General features: G+C 37.8%; 1 protein-coding gene across 25 annotated transcripts in view; it reads right to left on the minus strand.

The window, feature by feature from the left end:
• Positions 1–488: 488 nt before the first annotated feature.
• LOC139120061 (transcription factor COE3-like) overlaps positions 489–17,791 on the minus strand; it is a 97,762-nt gene continuing 80,459 nt past the window's right edge. For 3 of the 25 annotated variants that reach the window (XM_070684111.1, XM_070684091.1, XM_070684090.1), the window contains 6 exons: positions 13,608–13,762; positions 12,880–13,095; positions 11,031–11,229; positions 9,437–9,610; positions 1,854–2,072; positions 884–1,149 (listed from right to left, as the gene is read on the minus strand). In XM_070684111.1, the coding sequence (XP_070540212.1) occupies positions 1,040–1,149; positions 1,854–2,072; positions 9,437–9,610; positions 11,031–11,229; positions 12,880–13,095; positions 13,608–13,762 (1,073 nt within the window). In that variant the 3' untranslated portion in view covers positions 884–1,039. Of the gene's footprint in view, positions 1,150–1,800; positions 2,073–2,559; positions 2,611–4,358; positions 4,429–9,436; positions 9,611–11,030; positions 11,230–12,879; positions 13,096–13,607; positions 13,763–17,791 lie in introns of those variants that run through there. The other 22 variants (XR_011549031.1, XR_011549029.1, XM_070684094.1 and 19 more) reach the window with 19 other exon arrangements.

Raw genomic sequence — 17,791 nt, forward strand, 5'->3', positions numbered from 1 at the left:
TCACAAACAACCTCGGATCAGTGGTAATAATAAACTGACTTTTGAAGTGTGCAATACATGTAACTATACAAATACCACTCATGTATGAGTTCTGTTATCTGTGCATCCGCAAAGAATGGTAGTGTGTTTCATGTGCTATGGTGTCAGTGATGCATGTGCGTGTGCGTGTGTGTTTAGGTGTGTGTGGGTGTGTCTGTGTCTGTCTGTGCTCTCTCTTACTACTGATTAGGGAGCAATATCAAACATGAAAATGAAAGACATAACATCAAAAGTCATGATATTTTCTTGAGATATGTCGGAGAAGGAAAAGCCTGGGCAAGAGAAGTCTTCAGAATGTGAGTACAAGGCTTTAGTTATTTGGCAAGTTTTCAGCATTTTTACAAAAGTGTCAAATATGTCTTCAAAGGATTTCCTCATACAACGCTTTATAACTTACACGAGAGTAAAGAAACTTTTTGTCGGACAAGAAAATTTTTTTTTCTTTTTTTGAATGGTATATTATTGTAACATTTGTCACTTATTTCCAATAATTGAGACACACATACTGGGACAAAAACAGTACAGATACATATAAATGACAAAATTTTTGCAGAGAGACTAGATTTTCTGGTCAAGTCGGACATAAAGAGTGTGGCACAATACAGTAAGGAAGAGGAAGATGTCTGAAGAAAAATTTTTTAAAAGCCTTCGTTAAGTCTTCACTTCGATGGTCCTGAATTTAAAAAAAATAAATCAAAACACTACCAATTGGTAGACTTGCATTTGTATTGTTCAATAGTCCTCTAAACGCTTATTAAGTATATCATATTGTCTCCCAGTTGCAACTTCTTCCCCGCGATACTTATTTCTACTACTAAGATACTCCGATAAAAATTGGCAAATTTTTTTTTAATAATTTAATACTCTTGTTGTGAAATATCTGAAAGTTTTTTTTTTCCCGTCAATGAACAGTCCCATGTATTATTCGAGGAGCTTCCGTGGAAACGATCCTCTTCACCCTGTTGAGTCCTGTTGCTATGCACTTGTCGTCCTCCAACAACTACTTTGGTGAGCTATCGAGCACGTGACTGTGGTAACTTTGCGTTGTTGGTAGAGCAAATGGTCCGCCCATGGCACCTGCGAATGATGGGGGCGACACTATCCCACTTCCTGAAAGTGATAAAAAAAGGCAGAAAATAAAACCACAAGCGAACACAGTAGCAGAGCAAGCAACTTGCATTATTTGACTTTTGAGCGAATTGGGATCTGTATAATGTACACACTTTCGCTGGAATTCCCCTCGGCATGCATATTGAGTTTTCCGAGGAGGAATGGTATGAAGCTGTCAATAATTCATATCCCAATGCTATGTGCATCAAAACACCATACGTTCACTTATTAAATTCAGCGACAGTGGAATACGCTTCAAAATACAGATGCTAGGATCACCCGTATCGCCACAGATGATGACAAACGTCAACGAGAGGAAAGTAAAATACGTTTCCGAATGCACAAAGGTCACAACATTTTAAGAACTGGCACTGCCAATCACATAATCTTCGCAGCCATCTCTCTGGAGGAAAGCAACTTCAAACACAGCAATCTCATGGCATGCAATGTCATGTAAAGTTCAAAGGTCAACGCAGAGTACCACACCATCACACGCAGACACTGAGAAGGGAGGACAGACTAGGGTGGAAATCACAAGCTCTCATGACTGGAATTCACAACTCGACTGTGTCATTGACAACACCAAAAAAATACACATCATCTTGAGAAAAGTAGAGTATGAAATAAAAACAAAAAAATTTATCAACGTACTGCAGGGTGTTAGGCAGACTTGAGCTAGCTTGTAACATGCATCGCCCACCCACCTGGCATGTTTGTCCCACAAGTTTCATTGGTCGAGGTAGGTCCTCCAGGGGGTGGGCTTGACTGAGGGCGGACCACAGGCGCAAACGCACTCTTCTGTTTAACGGCCGATATCATGTTGGCGGGCGAGAAGGAGCAAATTCCAGGGGTGCCGCTATGACTTGAAGTTGTTGTATGCAGGCTGCTGGGATTAGGGGGCATTGTCTGCGAGGAGGGGACCACTGTATATGAGGGACAGAAAAACAGAAGAGTGCGTGTTGGTGTGAAAACAGGTGTGATAAACAACTGAAACCAAACTCAGACTGAATAGTGCACCAACTTTTCATCTTACAACATTGCCGCAATATTTGTTGAGGATGGGTTTTAAGATCAAAAGTTATACCAGTCATTTTTTTTTTAAAACGGTCGCTGCAAATCAATGATTGATTATGTTTGAAATGGAGTGATGTGCACTATTTTCCTGATTTTTAACAAATGTGGAATACCAGAACTTATTTGCTTTGTCAAAGTGCCTTGCTTCCTTTCGTTGGCAACAATGTTGGAAGATGAAATTCCAACCAGTGTTGGACCCAAAATGACGCCTAACAGTCATGAACAAAAGTAAAAAAAATCAAACCAAAACAATACATTGAACAAAAAATGAACAAAAAATGCAGAGCTAGGGGGCAGCCAAACACCTAGGTGGGTGAAGATGGTAGCAGTACTCACTTCACTCAAGTCAGACAACGGGGGGCATCATAGGTGAAGAGGTAATCACACCTAGAAATAGGTGGAAATCAAAAGAACTGTGTTAGTCCACCCATGGCACGAATTTTATATGGCGCGTTTTAAATAGCGCCCCCTAGCACCACTCAAGAGGAAAGCACAAAGACAAGCACAAGCTCCCGTTTCTATGACGACAATGACAACACAAGCTCTTCTGAAGACATTGCATCGAATTAAAAATGCAGCTGGTACTTCCACATAATATAAAAGAGAAACCAACAATAGGAAAATGCAAAAGTAGTCTCTTGTATTCCGGTGGTCACAATTCCGTTTTACGTACATTACGCCGTGGTATGCTGGCGGAAAAGTCATACAGACCCTATCAAGTGAAAGTCTGTTCACTAATGAAAACCAGTCTTTACTGAAACCTGCTATGTCATTTCTTGCTGTTTGCTTTGTTGTTTGTTGGTTTTTATTTTGAGTCTGTAACATTGTTTAGTCCTGGTTACATATCATTTGGATAACAACGGTTTAATTTAGACTTCAATTTTGTCAATCATTTTCAACCTTGATTGCCTGTGACATTTCAGTAAAAAGTCAAAAGAATGTGCAAAACTAGGTCCAAGGAAGGTTAAAGGTGAAGAAGTTTGATGAAAACTGCCAGGTGCATCTCAACACATTTCATTTTTCCTTCCTTAATCCTATAGACTTCTGAAAGGGGATTTCCATACGATAATGATTACACCCTTTTCTCCCCCGTCTCTCTCTATCAAAGGTTTCAACCTGCCTCATTCACAGACTCTAACACTACTGAGTTTCACCAATGTCCCCTTTGAAATCTTTCTGTGACTCTCTATTGTACAGGCCCGTTGTATTGGAGGTGTCCCTATTGTCTTGCCCTCCCCCATAAACACAGTGCAAGTCTCCGGTATTAAAGAGAAACCCCCGTCTTCAATGGGGGCTGGTTTCTGACTTTATCGAAACTTACTCATGGATGATGATTTGTGTGTGTAAACAAACCCCCTCCTAACCAAAGATCTGCAAGGGCAGTTGAGCGCCCAGTCAGAGCCAACAAAACACATTAGAATATGAAAGCGGGACACAGAAAGGCGCTAAGGCAGATTAAGTGTATATGCAGCCCAAAAGAGCCAGATGATACAAAAACATGACTGCTTGAGAATAGAAAGTGGGGAGACAATGCATTGAAAAGCTGGAGGAGATTAAGCAGCAATAAAAAGAGAATTAAGGCAGAAAGCAAACCTCAAATAGAGATACATCCAGACCAACGGCCACTCTGTGGCTGGGAAGAGAACAACTCCACAAAGACACCAGACAGTTCAATGGTTAAGATGATTTACATTCGCACCAGGCTGCCAAACACAATCCAGCCGGGTTTATGATCCAAGTGTTAAAAACTCCTCTTAATAGCCGACACTCTTTCACAAAAAAGTGACAACCACACCAAAAATACCATAGGGTAAGGAGGGGGGATGCAATGGGGTATGATCCTAATGACAGCAGAGATAACGCTCCACCAGCAAACAAACCTGAAATGAAACTTGTGATTCTTGCTAATAACAGAGCCTCATCTGAAAAACATTATGGAATATTCCAAACAGAAATATCAACATCATACTAAAAGATGGTCCACTGAAATAAACTGTGAACTTTACACTCGTAAATTGTAACACATGTTAATATCCACGGATAAAATGTAAATCACAGGTTTCCAAATTAATTAATATCTAAGATTTAACTATGGTTGATGGTAATATTTGCTTGAGGTAAATTTGAAAACTGACCTCAATGAGGCTTTTCTTCATAAGACTACGGTAGGCTACACTATATGCCAGATATCACCAGTTGATACGCCTAGTCCAAATTAAAAAAATATGTTTAATATTAGATGTGATGCAAGCCTGATAAATTATCAACACAATAAAATATCTGCATTACAATAGAAACGTTGCATGAAGAGAAAAAATAGAATCCTATTTCTTGTGAGGCTTCTAAGTTTATCATTTGCTTCTTTTAGGACTAGCAAGTGCGGAAACAAATTCAGCATAGTGCTAAGTATTTTTCTTTTCTGATTTTTTTCTCTGAAGAACTCTTATGGGAACACATATCAGAAATCAAGCTTTGAAATCTTATCAAGTGAGCACTAAAAAGGTGTAGAAATGAAAGGGTGCTTCAAGATATTTTGCCCTAACAGCTATGATCTAAATTTTTCTCATGTTCTGCTGATCTCCAGCAGGCTCAGATGTTCTATATATATGAAACTTTGAAGTTTCTCATTTACAAGTGAACATGGCGTATTTAACATGTATGAGTTGAAGTCAACCTTTTGCCAGCCTGTTTCAATATTAGTTGCTGGCCTTTTTTGCTCCTCCTGAATTAAAAAATTCAGAATTCACAAAAATCTAATTTGTCGGAGAACTTAATTTTATGTTTAGCATTTTCCATTGTGTTGTGGAGATGATATTTCATATTTTGAAGATCGACTCGATGAAATAGAATGGAGAATGAGGCATCTGACGCCATTCAGGCTCGGCGTATGACTGAGTGACACAATCGATCGGCTTTTTTTTTTCTGACGGTGAAAGATGAAGCTGATGCGTGCGGCGGATTTCATGCACTGCCAGTCTGCCATAAACTCTAAAACCTTGCCACAGAAAAATGATACAACATGCGTGACATCCCTCCGCTCTTGTCTATTGCATGTTTATCTGCGTCCCGAGACCTGTCGTTAAAGCCAGATTACGGATGAATCCCTGGTCTTACAAGCCTTACAACTGACGTGACATACATCATACAGGGTATGCTTCAATTGTCTAAATTACTTCCCGAAAGTTAACACAATCCATACCTCACACAATAATACTCAGATGTCCAAAAGAAAAAAAAAGTGCTTGTCATTAAAGATGAGCTATGCAGACATTTTGAAAAGTAATATTCAATAATAAAGATGTCGCAGGATCATTTACTTTCAGGGCCATTAACTTTCATGGCTTGTTTTGCGACATTAGTACGGATTTTCCCCACAAGAAATGGCCAAATAATTTAATCACTTCTTTGAAATTGTAAGAATGCTTGTCAGAGAGCGGGACATTTTAGCTGCTGTCATAACCTTTTTGATGCGCATTTAAGGAAGTCAATTCAATCTTGCGGCCTTGAGGAAGAAAACAGAAAAACCATGAAAAGGAACATAAAACTTTGTTGCTGCTTTGACAACAAGTAAACATAGCTGCATTGACAAAAGTGTGGGGGAAAGCAAGGCAAAAGTGAAGGTTGATGCAATCTGCATTGGAGACTTAACGCTTTAAGTGCAAAAGTCAATTTTCACAATTAAAACATACCCCAGTCAATTTTTTTCAGGTTTTTGCCAAAATTTTGATATAAAACTGTAACCTATAAAATGTGATGTCCATTTGGTCCAAAATTATCAAGAACTTTACAAAAAATTCAGAAAAATTGGTGAAATGTTGCTCACAAAATTTTTGGTGGGAAAAATAGCAACACTCAAAGGGTTAATACCACTCATGTGCAAATTCTGGCAAAGCTAGGGAGTACTGGTTTTGGCCAGCCTTAAGATTGTCAGTATAGCATATACCTTGTCAGGCTGTATAACCCCGCGGTCACAACTGCTTTAATCCACTGGATGCTGAATTTTGAATGACCTGTGTGATTTCAAGACCATGGCTACCTGCAAGGTGTACACCTGCTATCCAAACATGGCTTGAACTCCCATCACAAGAGAGCAGTGCCCTCTTGAGTTGGGAAGCTGTCACCAATGACTTCCACTCAAACAATCATGTGAAGAGGCACTTCAGTTAATGGAGAGCTGCCAATTGACCAAGTTAATTGCTATATCACCCGCATGATAGCACTGCACGACAAATCACTTGAACTAAACAGTGGCCCCGCTTGGAACTTTGTCAAAAATATTATGAGCTTTGAGTTTTGGTGACGACTCATGCAGAACACTAAGTTCTTTTTTTTGTACCTCTCAGGGCTGGTGGGATGTGTTCCCTCTGGTCATGTGCATATTATACGAGTTCTGTCTCACCAGCTTTCTTCACCACTCTAAAGTGTCCTCAGTGAATACAGTCTAGCATTCTGTGTACTGGCTTGAGAATTTTTCTTGACCAAAAGCATTACAGTAATGTTTTAAACAATTGTAGCAGTTGAGTGGTACGTCAAAGACAAAACTAACATTTTAAGAATACTTTGTTTTTTGATGAAGAACCTCTCAACAATTTTATTTTCTATACAAGTCATTGCCCAAAAAAGTAAAAGGTTGAAACACAAAGCAATCCACTTTCTCAATGTGATCACGAACAGCAAAAAAAATTGTGGTTTCCCTGTTTCATAATTAGAATCTTTTCTGAAAAAAATCTTCAGTCAGAAGAGAGTGTTCACATCAAGTTTTTCAGTTGAGACAACTTCATGTCACAATCACACAACTTCATCTCAACGTAAGAGTTCAAATCTGGACTTCAAAGCCTCGAAGAAAAGCTTCACAAATTATTCACAGAGCACACTATACACTGCCTAAAAGTTAATCCCTGTAAATCACAACGGTCTCTTGTTTCCATTACAATTCTATTTTGTGAGGATTAGACGGTCACAACTTTTTCTTGACGTGGCTGACAGAGATGTATGGGCCTGCTATAAGTCCTAACTAGCCCAGAGTGAGCCAGCCAGGTAATCATGGGCCGCGCTGTTTGCTCTGACGTCCCTGAACAACAGTTAACACAACAATATCAATAAGGTGGAATACAGGCTGGATTAGCAATCAGGAGGAGAGAGTATCTTCCAAGTGGTGATAACGCACATGCTCAGGACAACAATAACCCGCTACGTTCACAATAGTGTACTAATTTCTCCCACAGGTCACCAGCCGACTGCGTAGTATGCATCTGTATATCCTAGCAGCTAAGCTGCTTCCAACTCAGTCTGTATCAAGAGTGAATCTTTTTTTCCTCAGGAAATTCAACAACATAAAAATAGCACGTAAGGCCTACAAATTATCATTCAATTGTTTTTAAATCTCATGCTCCCTAAGTTTAAGACTTTCTTCATTGATAAAAGATGCTACAAAGGTAGAATCCTTTTTTTCCCCTTCATTTTGGTAGTTTGTCTTTGCTTTATTTTTTTGCTGCTTACTAAAAATCAATTGCCGAATTAAAAAAACATTACTCTTGTGGCACATTTAATGTAGTTTTTTCAAGTTTTTCAGAAAAATACCAGATCCTGATCTGATCTAACATTGTACACATCAATGTCAATACAAAATTTCTAGTTTGTAATCAGTCTGCATGTTTCCATTGCTAAGAATATCTTGAAATGTAAGACACCTGAAGATGGCAGTCTTCTCAATATTTTGAAAGATATTATCTTGCTTCTTGTTTCTTTTGCTTAAAAACCTGTTGGTTACCCCATTGTCACTTTATGTTCTAAATAATACTGCTTAAATTTAATTTGGTAAGACTTGCCATCTATATTTTCCACTACTTTGACACCCACTATCTAGAGCAGGTTGGGGCTTTGAATGGCGATCAGACAAAGTGATGTGTCAGCCATTTTGAATCCTATCGTCATGGGAACTGTGCCTTTCAAATTGCATCAATTTTCCTATGCCATAAAATTTTGGACATTCTAATTAACACAGACCCACTTAACTGATTCCTACACTCGCAATTTTTTCAGTTTAATATCACTACAGATCAGATCCAATTATTATCAAATTCCATAATGATTTCGCTCTGTGGGCTGATGTCTTAATAATATGTGACAACAGTCCCCAATTTTAGAAATGACTGTAAAAAGCATAACATTAGATATCAAAATCAACAGTTCCAATGAAAATCTTGATAACCTCACTGACTTCCAATGGACGGTTTTACGGTAGTACCTGTATCAATTTAAAAACACTCACTTCACCTTTTTTTTATTGCAGCGGATAACAAAGTGAACTGAGAAGTGCCACCCATGAATATTTCAACCGTAAGTTCATAGAAAATTCATATTTTCTCTGGTCCGTGTGCGATGTTCTTCTTATTTTAAGCCAACCTCCTTGCAAGCATTAAACATTCATACAACCAAATGGTTAAATTTTCCTGTTCAGTTTTGTGTTCTCATAAAACAGGTTTGTAGACGATAGATTAGAAAGATTTAAGGACATTTGATAAAATCAATCCAGACTTTCAGTTATTTGTGTATCTCATCGTCTAACATTTTCGTTTTGTGGATGTATTGGTTTTCTGTTGACCATATGGACGCTGGAATATCATCCGTATGAAATTGATATGTTTTCCTGACATAAATAGCAATTCTGTTTGTGTTGTACACTAATCCACGAAATCTAATTATCTCAACCCTACAGTCATTCTTTAGACTGATTAAGTCATATGATTAAAAATTTAAATGACCTGCGATGTACGGGGGGATAACAGACCAGACGCTGCCTTCTCTCTGTCAAACCAACCATGATGCACATAAAACCTTAAACGCCACAAGGTTTCAAACACTGTCAAAGAAGAGGGGGAGGGCTGATTGTTGGTGCAGTGAGGAAAATTTTCTTTTACAGCCGACTCAACTGACATTTTAATGATGTCGCTTTAGAACTTTTCAAGATCAAAATCATTTGGTTTTAAAATGTTCATCCCAAGGAAGCATATTGGAGATTCAAACATTTCATCTGCAAGTGAGCGTAGGTTTTCATGGCAGGAAATCTTACAACAAGTTTCACTCAAACTGCAGATCAGATCCTTAGTAGTCATGATGGCAAATTTTACACCTTGCTTTTCAAACTGCCCCTGCGTGACACGCACACTTACTGAACATTCAACAACCGAAGCTGGGAAGACAGGGGACTTACTTGAGCTGCCGTTAAGAAAACTTGGAGATGACGGCACGGCCATGTTTGATAAGCTGCCGTTGCCGTAGCCATTGACAGAACCTGTTGGATAGGATCCGTTACTGCTGTGCGGGGTTGAGACACCAGATGAGTAGCCACGGGGCGACATGCTGTTGCTCTGAACTCTCGAGAAGCCTGCAAGGATCAACACACAGAGATACAACGCAAACAAGTCAACAACTAAAACCCACAACAACAGATTAACTTCAAAATGATATTTTGGCTTATTCTGAATATAAATGTTAATGAATTTTTTTTTCTCATTTCAAATATATTTAAGATGGCATGCACCTCAGAAATAAATTTTTTTAAACTTTTGCTCACGGGAAACTTTAAACAATCCTTCTTCATAACTAATGATAAAAATAAAAGTCCATTTGGTTCTTTTAATTCAGAACCTCATGTAGACTACTTTGAATTACTGACATTTGAAATTCAGTAAAACAGTCTCTGAATTTGATATCAGGTCAAAATTGAATTTGCTTTATTTTTTATTACAAAAAGACGGTGAACAATTAATTTTTCTCCAAAGTGCATTCTACCTTATAACATGTATTCTTTGTTCATTTTTAATCAGAATTTGGTTCTAGGGAAACCAAATGCAGAAGAGAACCATAATCATATAAAAAAAATTAAAATTTCTAAATTTACCTCCATATGAAGCAAAAAATGTTAAATGTTATTATTGATAAAATTAGCGCTTCAGCACCAACTACCACATTACACATAGAACATCTCGGCAATTGTTATAAATAAAAAAACAACTTTTAGCAATTCTCAGACTTCACGCAGAAAAGAAGAGAGAGGAGGCAAAGGTGACAGTCAGATATTGCTTTTAAATAAAGTTTATCTTATCTTTTTAGTGTTATTTTTAATAACATAACGAAGCTACAGACAATGTTAGTAGAATTATTACGATTCTGATCATACAGTGCTTACAGGTGATTAGACCAATTACGTCTGTTTAAATTTCATCAAAATCTCCTTACTCACGGAGTGCGGCGTTCATCTTGATACATTTCTACTATCGATGGTATAGATACATAATGGATTAAAACAAATACTGGTTTTTGGTGAATTTGTATTTTCGGAAAAGATGGCATTGGTATGGCACTGTATGACACTATGACTATTTAGTCTTTTCATTCTAAAATCTATCTTTGGCAAGACAAAGTGAGCAATGGGCTTTTGATTTCACAAGCATGCAAGAACCATGTTCAGCATTTTAGTTTTCCTCTTTCCGTTTGTTTGTTTGTTGATTGTTTCCTAATTCTTAGTCTGGCATATACAAGTTTTATTTTGTGATAATAATTTTTATATTATTTCATGCCTTTAATTTGAAGCATATATCTGTCTTTGAAATAAAAAAATTAGTTTCAAATAATAATTTTTAATTTTTAAATTTCTTCTTTTGTGATGAGTAAATATTGTATGTATTGAAAATTGGAGTTTGGAAGATATTTTTGGCATTTTTCGGTACTCTCTCTTATTTTCTTGTTGGTTCTTGCACTGGGGCAATGGACTGCGGTGGTATTACCCATCATGCCATGCTCACCTGACTGGCCGGTGCTACCGCTGCTATTATGTTCTGGTACACTGACAGCTAATTGGCTGTTGAACGTATTCATACCCATCATTCCTGCACTTGTGTTGTTTAAAGCTGGGGATCGTGGCGCCGACAGCGCTGGCAGCTGATTGCGCGGCATGCTGTACAGGGCCTCCGCCAAGTCTGCCGCACGTTTCAAAATGATTTCCTGGGTACAAAGAGACCATGCCATAGTTACGAATCATCATCGCTCATATCAATATTAGATTTACAGTGGTGTAAAAATAAATTTTAAATGGATTTGAATAACATATATAGGTAAGGGGAAAAAATTCCACTCCACAAAAGGGGCTGAGTTTCTTAGGACAAGACTGTAATTTTACAGGTAGAAGAAACACCTGAGTTGTCAGGCCAGTCACGACTTCTTCGGCAAAATGAAAAGTTTGGTAGATGTTCAAAGATCCCGTAAATGCACAATCCATCACTCCGGAATAAGCAGCGCTGGATTTCTTTGTCAAAACCAGAAGACATCTAAGATATTCATTATTGTAATCACAGCAACAGAAATGCGTCTCCATGGAATTCAGTTTTATGATACCACGGATTTACCGGCCACCTTAATTCCACACTGCGACTTAGCTGGGGTCAAAGTTCACGGATACATCTTCATTGCTTACCCTATTGTTGACAAGCAGATCTACCTACAACTACAAACTTCACTTCTTTTGTGTGAAATCGCCCAGCTGTAACCGCATCAATCAACTTTTCTATTCAGAGTTGTAGCTTCCAATCCTAATATCCCTTCCAATTTCCGAGGTGTTTAGACTATCGTGCTCAGCCGAATTACACACCTATTTGAAATTATTTTTTTAGTGTGTTTGTTCAAATGATCAGTTTTCATTTGCAAGTTAACTAGTCCAATTTTTGTTTCAGCTCCAGAGAGATAAAGATTAATTGAATGCTGGAGCACCACCTTCAGGCGGCCATTTTAAATCCTTAATTCTGATGTCACCTGCTGCATTCTTCCAAGCTTCAATGGAAGACACTTTTAGTTATCAAATTCCCTGCGCAGACAATAACTGAATTGTTTTCCTGTAGCCAAGTTACACGTTTGTGTTCACGACCGCGATGCCGTCTGTACTTTCACATGTGCATCTTTTGCACTCCTGTTAATTTTTATCTCCCAGGGTTTATCTCAGATACTTGTGAAATATTAATCACTGCACAGCTGATCGCAAAAACCGTTGTTTTTCCGCCAAATGCATCCCACAGTTGATTTATAGTGAAGCAGGCCGTGAATAAAGATTTCAGGATCTCTGCTGTGGAGCAGTAAGTAAACCAAAACACTGCGGATTATCGACACACACACACACCCAATGCATTCTGCCAAGGAGATATTTTCTTTAGAAGACTTTGGTGTCTTATCAGAAGCATTTTTCAGAGAAAAAGGATCAAAATTTTCTTGTATCAAAAGATAAATATAGTCAACTTTCCCCACCTGCATTTAATTTTCAAAACTGAAAAATGCTACTTAAAGAGTTATATTGAAACGCGACTACATTTATTCTAATCTTACAGTCCACATTTTTTCAAATTGCTGACCCATTGCTGTAAACATGTTTCATTTATCTTGATTGTTTACCGACATTTTCAACCAAAATTGCATTTTCTTTCCTTCTTTCACCTAGAAACACAGACATTTTATTGTTGATGTTTTCAGTCATAATTTTGAGTTCTGACCTTTGATATTTTGAACACAAAAGCACAGCGAGGACTGCTTATCTTGCTTACTCCATTATGGAGGAAAGTGATTTACTGCGGATTAGACAGAACTGGAGAAGGTGTTGCATATACAAACCTTGGGTAACCTCTCCGGGTCTCCTGGATGTCTTGGTACAAGTTTACAAAGCCTCTGAAAGCCGTAATCTATTGTAGGCTCTGTGAGTGAGGTGTACACAAATCTACCGGGTGCTCCCTTGCAAAATTGTTTTGATTTGTAGGACAGTGTGACTTCTACCACTCCCGGTATGTGTCTAGGTGGGGTCTGCACTCGGATTGCATGCTGCGTTATCAACTGCAAGAAATTGTAAGTGTTGAGGTTTGTTAACGTACCACTCGTCGCACCAACGAAAAGATATATATTTTTTGCATAGTTTTGCAGTTTAAATTCGCTGTTATACCACAGCACCTTTGCTGTAAAGTACTACATATATCTCATATTCAAAAGAACATATTACATAATTGACCAGCTTTTCCATTATATTTTTCAGCAAGGATAATGCCGTATGTTGTGGTTTGAGACGAAACAGCAACAGGCAGATGCGAGTCAATCTGTGGCGATTACAAAAGACCTTGTCATCTGTATTTTGATTGGTACACAGCTGACAATGACAGCTGTCAAATGCGATGCCGGCATAAAGAGTCGCGGAATACAGACACGGTATTTTTTAATGGAAATACAGATGTTGGTCACGTAATGTCATTGTTCGGTGAGGTTTTAGAAGCATTGGCTGGTAGTTGTATGCGTATTACTTGTGACAGGTTGTCTGTATAACAGGAGCTGCCCGGTGACATAAGCCAGCTTACCTCACTCCATACTATCATGGTCCCAAAGACAACTTGGAGGCCATCAAAGAAGTTGTCCCCTACGATTATAACAGTGGACCCTCCGGTTGTCCAGCCCTCGCTGGGACTTATGGCTTTTATGCAAGGTGTGGCTGCGGGGTAAAAACAGACGTAACCTGCACTACATTATAGGCAAATAGTGACATCAAACAAGCACATTACAAAAAAAGTACACAACGTGAACAACTACAAGAAAAAATACACAAGGGTAAACATGCTTCTGGTCAAATGTTTACTTTTAATTTTGTTACGCAGAATTGTTCAGTCCATTGCACAAATTAAATTCCATTAAATTTTGTTTTTTTGTTTTTTTCTTTATTCAACATTATCTAGGATTGTTCAGTCCATTGCAGAAATTAAATTCCATTAAATTTTGTTTTTATTTTTTTTCTTTATTCAACTCTATTATTTTGTGTGAATCAAAATATTTTCACAAGACTGGCTTGCTTTTTAACACAGAAATAAAAAACCCGTAGGGGATTGTTTTGTTTAGTGAAAAATTGACACTTTCACGATCTCCTCAGCCACAGAGAAGGTTATCGATCTTTGAGCACTGTTTGAAACAATTAACCAGAAACACCTTTTTTGTTCAAAAATATTGAAGAAAGCTTCTTGTGTACTACATTTATATGCCAATTATGTGAGTAAAAAGCAACAACCTTACACCTACAGGTCTTGTGGGGATAATTATCACATTGCCATAGTCATATTATATTACACAAAGAGTGTTAAACAAACAACAACATTCTTCCCAATCACCCATTAACCATGATATTATTTTGTGATATATGATGAAGTGAACAAACTTATTAGTCCGACTGATCAACGACATGTGTTTGATAAGCCACATGGTACTAAAACAAACACACACGGGGAAATTAAACTGTTGCCAGCCATCATAATTATTTACATGTCAACATAGCCGCACAAAGAGATTATTGAAATTGTAGAATGTTTGGTTACTATGGCGACAGCGTGATATGTTAGTAGAAATATCTAATTAGTAGAGCGTTGCTTGTCTACAAAGGGATGTCATTGTTACTCCCTGCTTGAGTTAGTGGGTTTTGAAGTAGTTGGGGCAGTTCATTAACAAAATATGTGAATGTGAAACATGTACAATAGAACGGTGTTATTTTCTCAGGTGATTGACCTCAACCTTGCAATATTCATCAGCATTTTATCAGAGAATGACGATTATGAACAGACTGAACAAAATGGAGATCATTTGAAAATCAAGGAAGAAGCATATGAGAGACAAAAGACTCATTCCGCTAAACTTGGATGTTTTGTGATAGATAGCTTTAGATGTCTACATGTATGCCTTATTTCACAGTGGAAAGATACACGACACTCTATATGTATGTGCCAATCTGACCTGACATCACGTCAGAGTCAACGCGTACTGTGATGTCGGTATCAACAAGGTGCAGTATTAGCCACAAAAGTGTGGCAACTGAGGGGGAAAAAAAAAAGTCAGTGCCACTTTGGGAAGGAAGGGAGGGGGCTTTTCTGCTCAGGTGAGACTTTTCTCTAGGTCGGTTAACATCTGAAAGATTGGTCACATGTGATTGGACAATGCAATGCGTCATGCACTACCAGAAACCGTTACCAATTGGAAGCTGTGCAGCCAAGCATACACGTTTCACAGCTGCTCCATCTATAGCTATCTCCGTTTTTATCTCTGGCTGCATACTTTGTTTATTATATTGATGTATGATTATCTTGCAATGTACTAGCTGTAAGGTGAGTTTAGCCAGCTGCTTAAGCTGTCAAATTATCCATCCTTACTTGACCCGGCTTTCATCCTTCCACCTGCTATCCCCATAACTCTTCTTTCCTTGCTTTCCAAGGCTGACAGTCCTAACTACCTCGGCTTTCAAATTCTCTCCACTGATGCACAATTTCTCTGACTCAATCTCCCCCCCCCCCCCCACCTCTCACTCACATCTCCTAGCATGGATTTGAATATTTTATTTCTGACTTCATCACTTTTTGACATACTCACCTCAACATTACACAAAAACCAAAAAGAAAGCCGACTGATGACAAACTTAACATTTATGGCGGCTGTTATTCAAATCACTGTCTAAAAACATTGACTATTACTTTTTAAACTGCTAATATTTAACATTTTGTCCAAAACAATGATTTATCACGCTATTCCATAATTTCTTTTTTCACATTTTTCAAAATTTACAGCTCTTTTCAACATACATGGCTGGGAAAAAGTTTAATTCTGACGCATTGGTATAAATTTTTCCCTCAGCATGGATTAATTTCGTAGGCAGTTTCGGCAAATACAAGTAATTGAATTTGAGCTTGCCCTCAGGTGTTCATCATTTGAGGAGATGCAAACGGCAACATCACGTATGGCTTTTAAAGAACAGCTCCGATCCATTTTTTGCCTCCATGACAACTACAAACTGATACTCATATCTTGCCTGCATTTTCAAATCTCTCCCCTCCTCGTCTCTGAACTCGCTAACTGGGCGCACCATTGCTCGGGTTGAGTGTCAGTTTTATCAGATGCGGCAAATTAAATAGAAATTGGGCTACAACATTAAGTGAGAAAATGTTGATTTGAGCGTATCAGATTTGGTGACATTTCTGTTGAATTACAGAAGCAAATTGAAGCATTGATTACTTAGCTAATCACAACCTCCGGGTTATCTGGATTTCTGTAACCAAAGCTAACTCCGTGATAAACTACGAGGATCTGATAATTCCTCGCTCACCTCTATTAGCCTTTCCTTAACATACAAGGTTTCTCACATTTTATCTCCAACTCCAATCTGTCTGACTTACAATTAATGCCTTCTACATTAAGCTCTGCTGTGGATTCTTCCCCGATAAAGAAACATTTCCCCCCTCACAGTCGTTTGACTGTTGTTTGCTCGTCGAACACCTAAGTAATCTGGTCGCGCAGGGATCAGGACGGTGTTTATCGAAGGCTGTCTTGTCATGTAAAAATTTTATTTACAAATTTAAAGTACTCAGTAATACTTTAAGCTTCTAAGGGGCCTCCAGTTCTAAGTCTGTTCTACTATCTTTTAAAGCCCCTTATATTCTGTCTTCTGACTCAAGTACTCTTTCAGCAACACAAGATTTCAGAACATATAACACTTTGGTGCTATTCAGTTCTAAGTTATTTCTGAATCAAACCTCCTTTCTCTTTCTCGTGTTTATTTTCTTTCCTCCAAAGTTAGAACAAAGTTATTTCTAATATCACTTCTACTATTACTCGTATTTTTAGTACAATAGCATCCTTCAAAATAAACAAAGCATTTTTTTCGCTAAGCTTCAAAATGTACCTGACACCTAGAGAAGATCGAACATTTCATTCCTCACCTAGAAGTTTGCACTGATAAGAAAATTGTTTTGTTATATATAGCAATTCTTTTATATCCTTTATAGTGTTCCAGCTTAACAAAGCCAATTTGGAAGTACATCATTAAAATACAAAATAATGAAAATGGTTGAAAAATTGCTTTTAGGAAACATCACTGCAGAGGATTAAAAGTTTCATGGCAATCTTAATTTGGATACCCTGCCACCCTGTGCTTAGCAAAATCATCTTTTTAGATTTTGTGATTAAATCATTGAAACACAGTAAAAAATAGTTGACACATTACTCTCCTGCTTGCTAACATTAACTGTTTGAGTGCCAAAGTCAGTTATTGTCACCTTTACAAAATATAACCCGGACAACTTTTTTCATAATTTTGCCAAAAAATTGATAAATAACTGTAGTTAATGACATGCGATGTGCATTTGGTCAAAAATTATCAGTAAAAATAACAGAAAATTTTCATAAAAATTGGTCGAATGTTGCACTAAAATTTTGTTGGGCAAAGATTCAATGTGCACTCAAAGGAGTCAGGTAGACTGCACCTGGCTTTGTGACAGACATTTGGACTCTCAAATTTTCACAATTCTCTTCTGATCTACTGCATATGGGGGCTAATTTTAAAGCTCTTGGAGTAAGATAAATTTTCACCCTCGTATTGTTTTGAAAATCGAAAATTTTATTTTCTCACATGGAGTGAACGTACTGATGGTGGCCATTTTGAATTTCAAATATAGGTAAATGTTAGGTAATTTGTATTTCTAGAACCAAATTTTGCATGGAGACCCCTGATTTTTAT

Source organism: Ptychodera flava, chromosome 20, assembly GCF_041260155.1.
Source record: "Ptychodera flava strain L36383 chromosome 20, AS_Pfla_20210202, whole genome shotgun sequence".
Taxonomy (NCBI): Eukaryota; Metazoa; Hemichordata; class Enteropneusta; family Ptychoderidae; genus Ptychodera; species Ptychodera flava.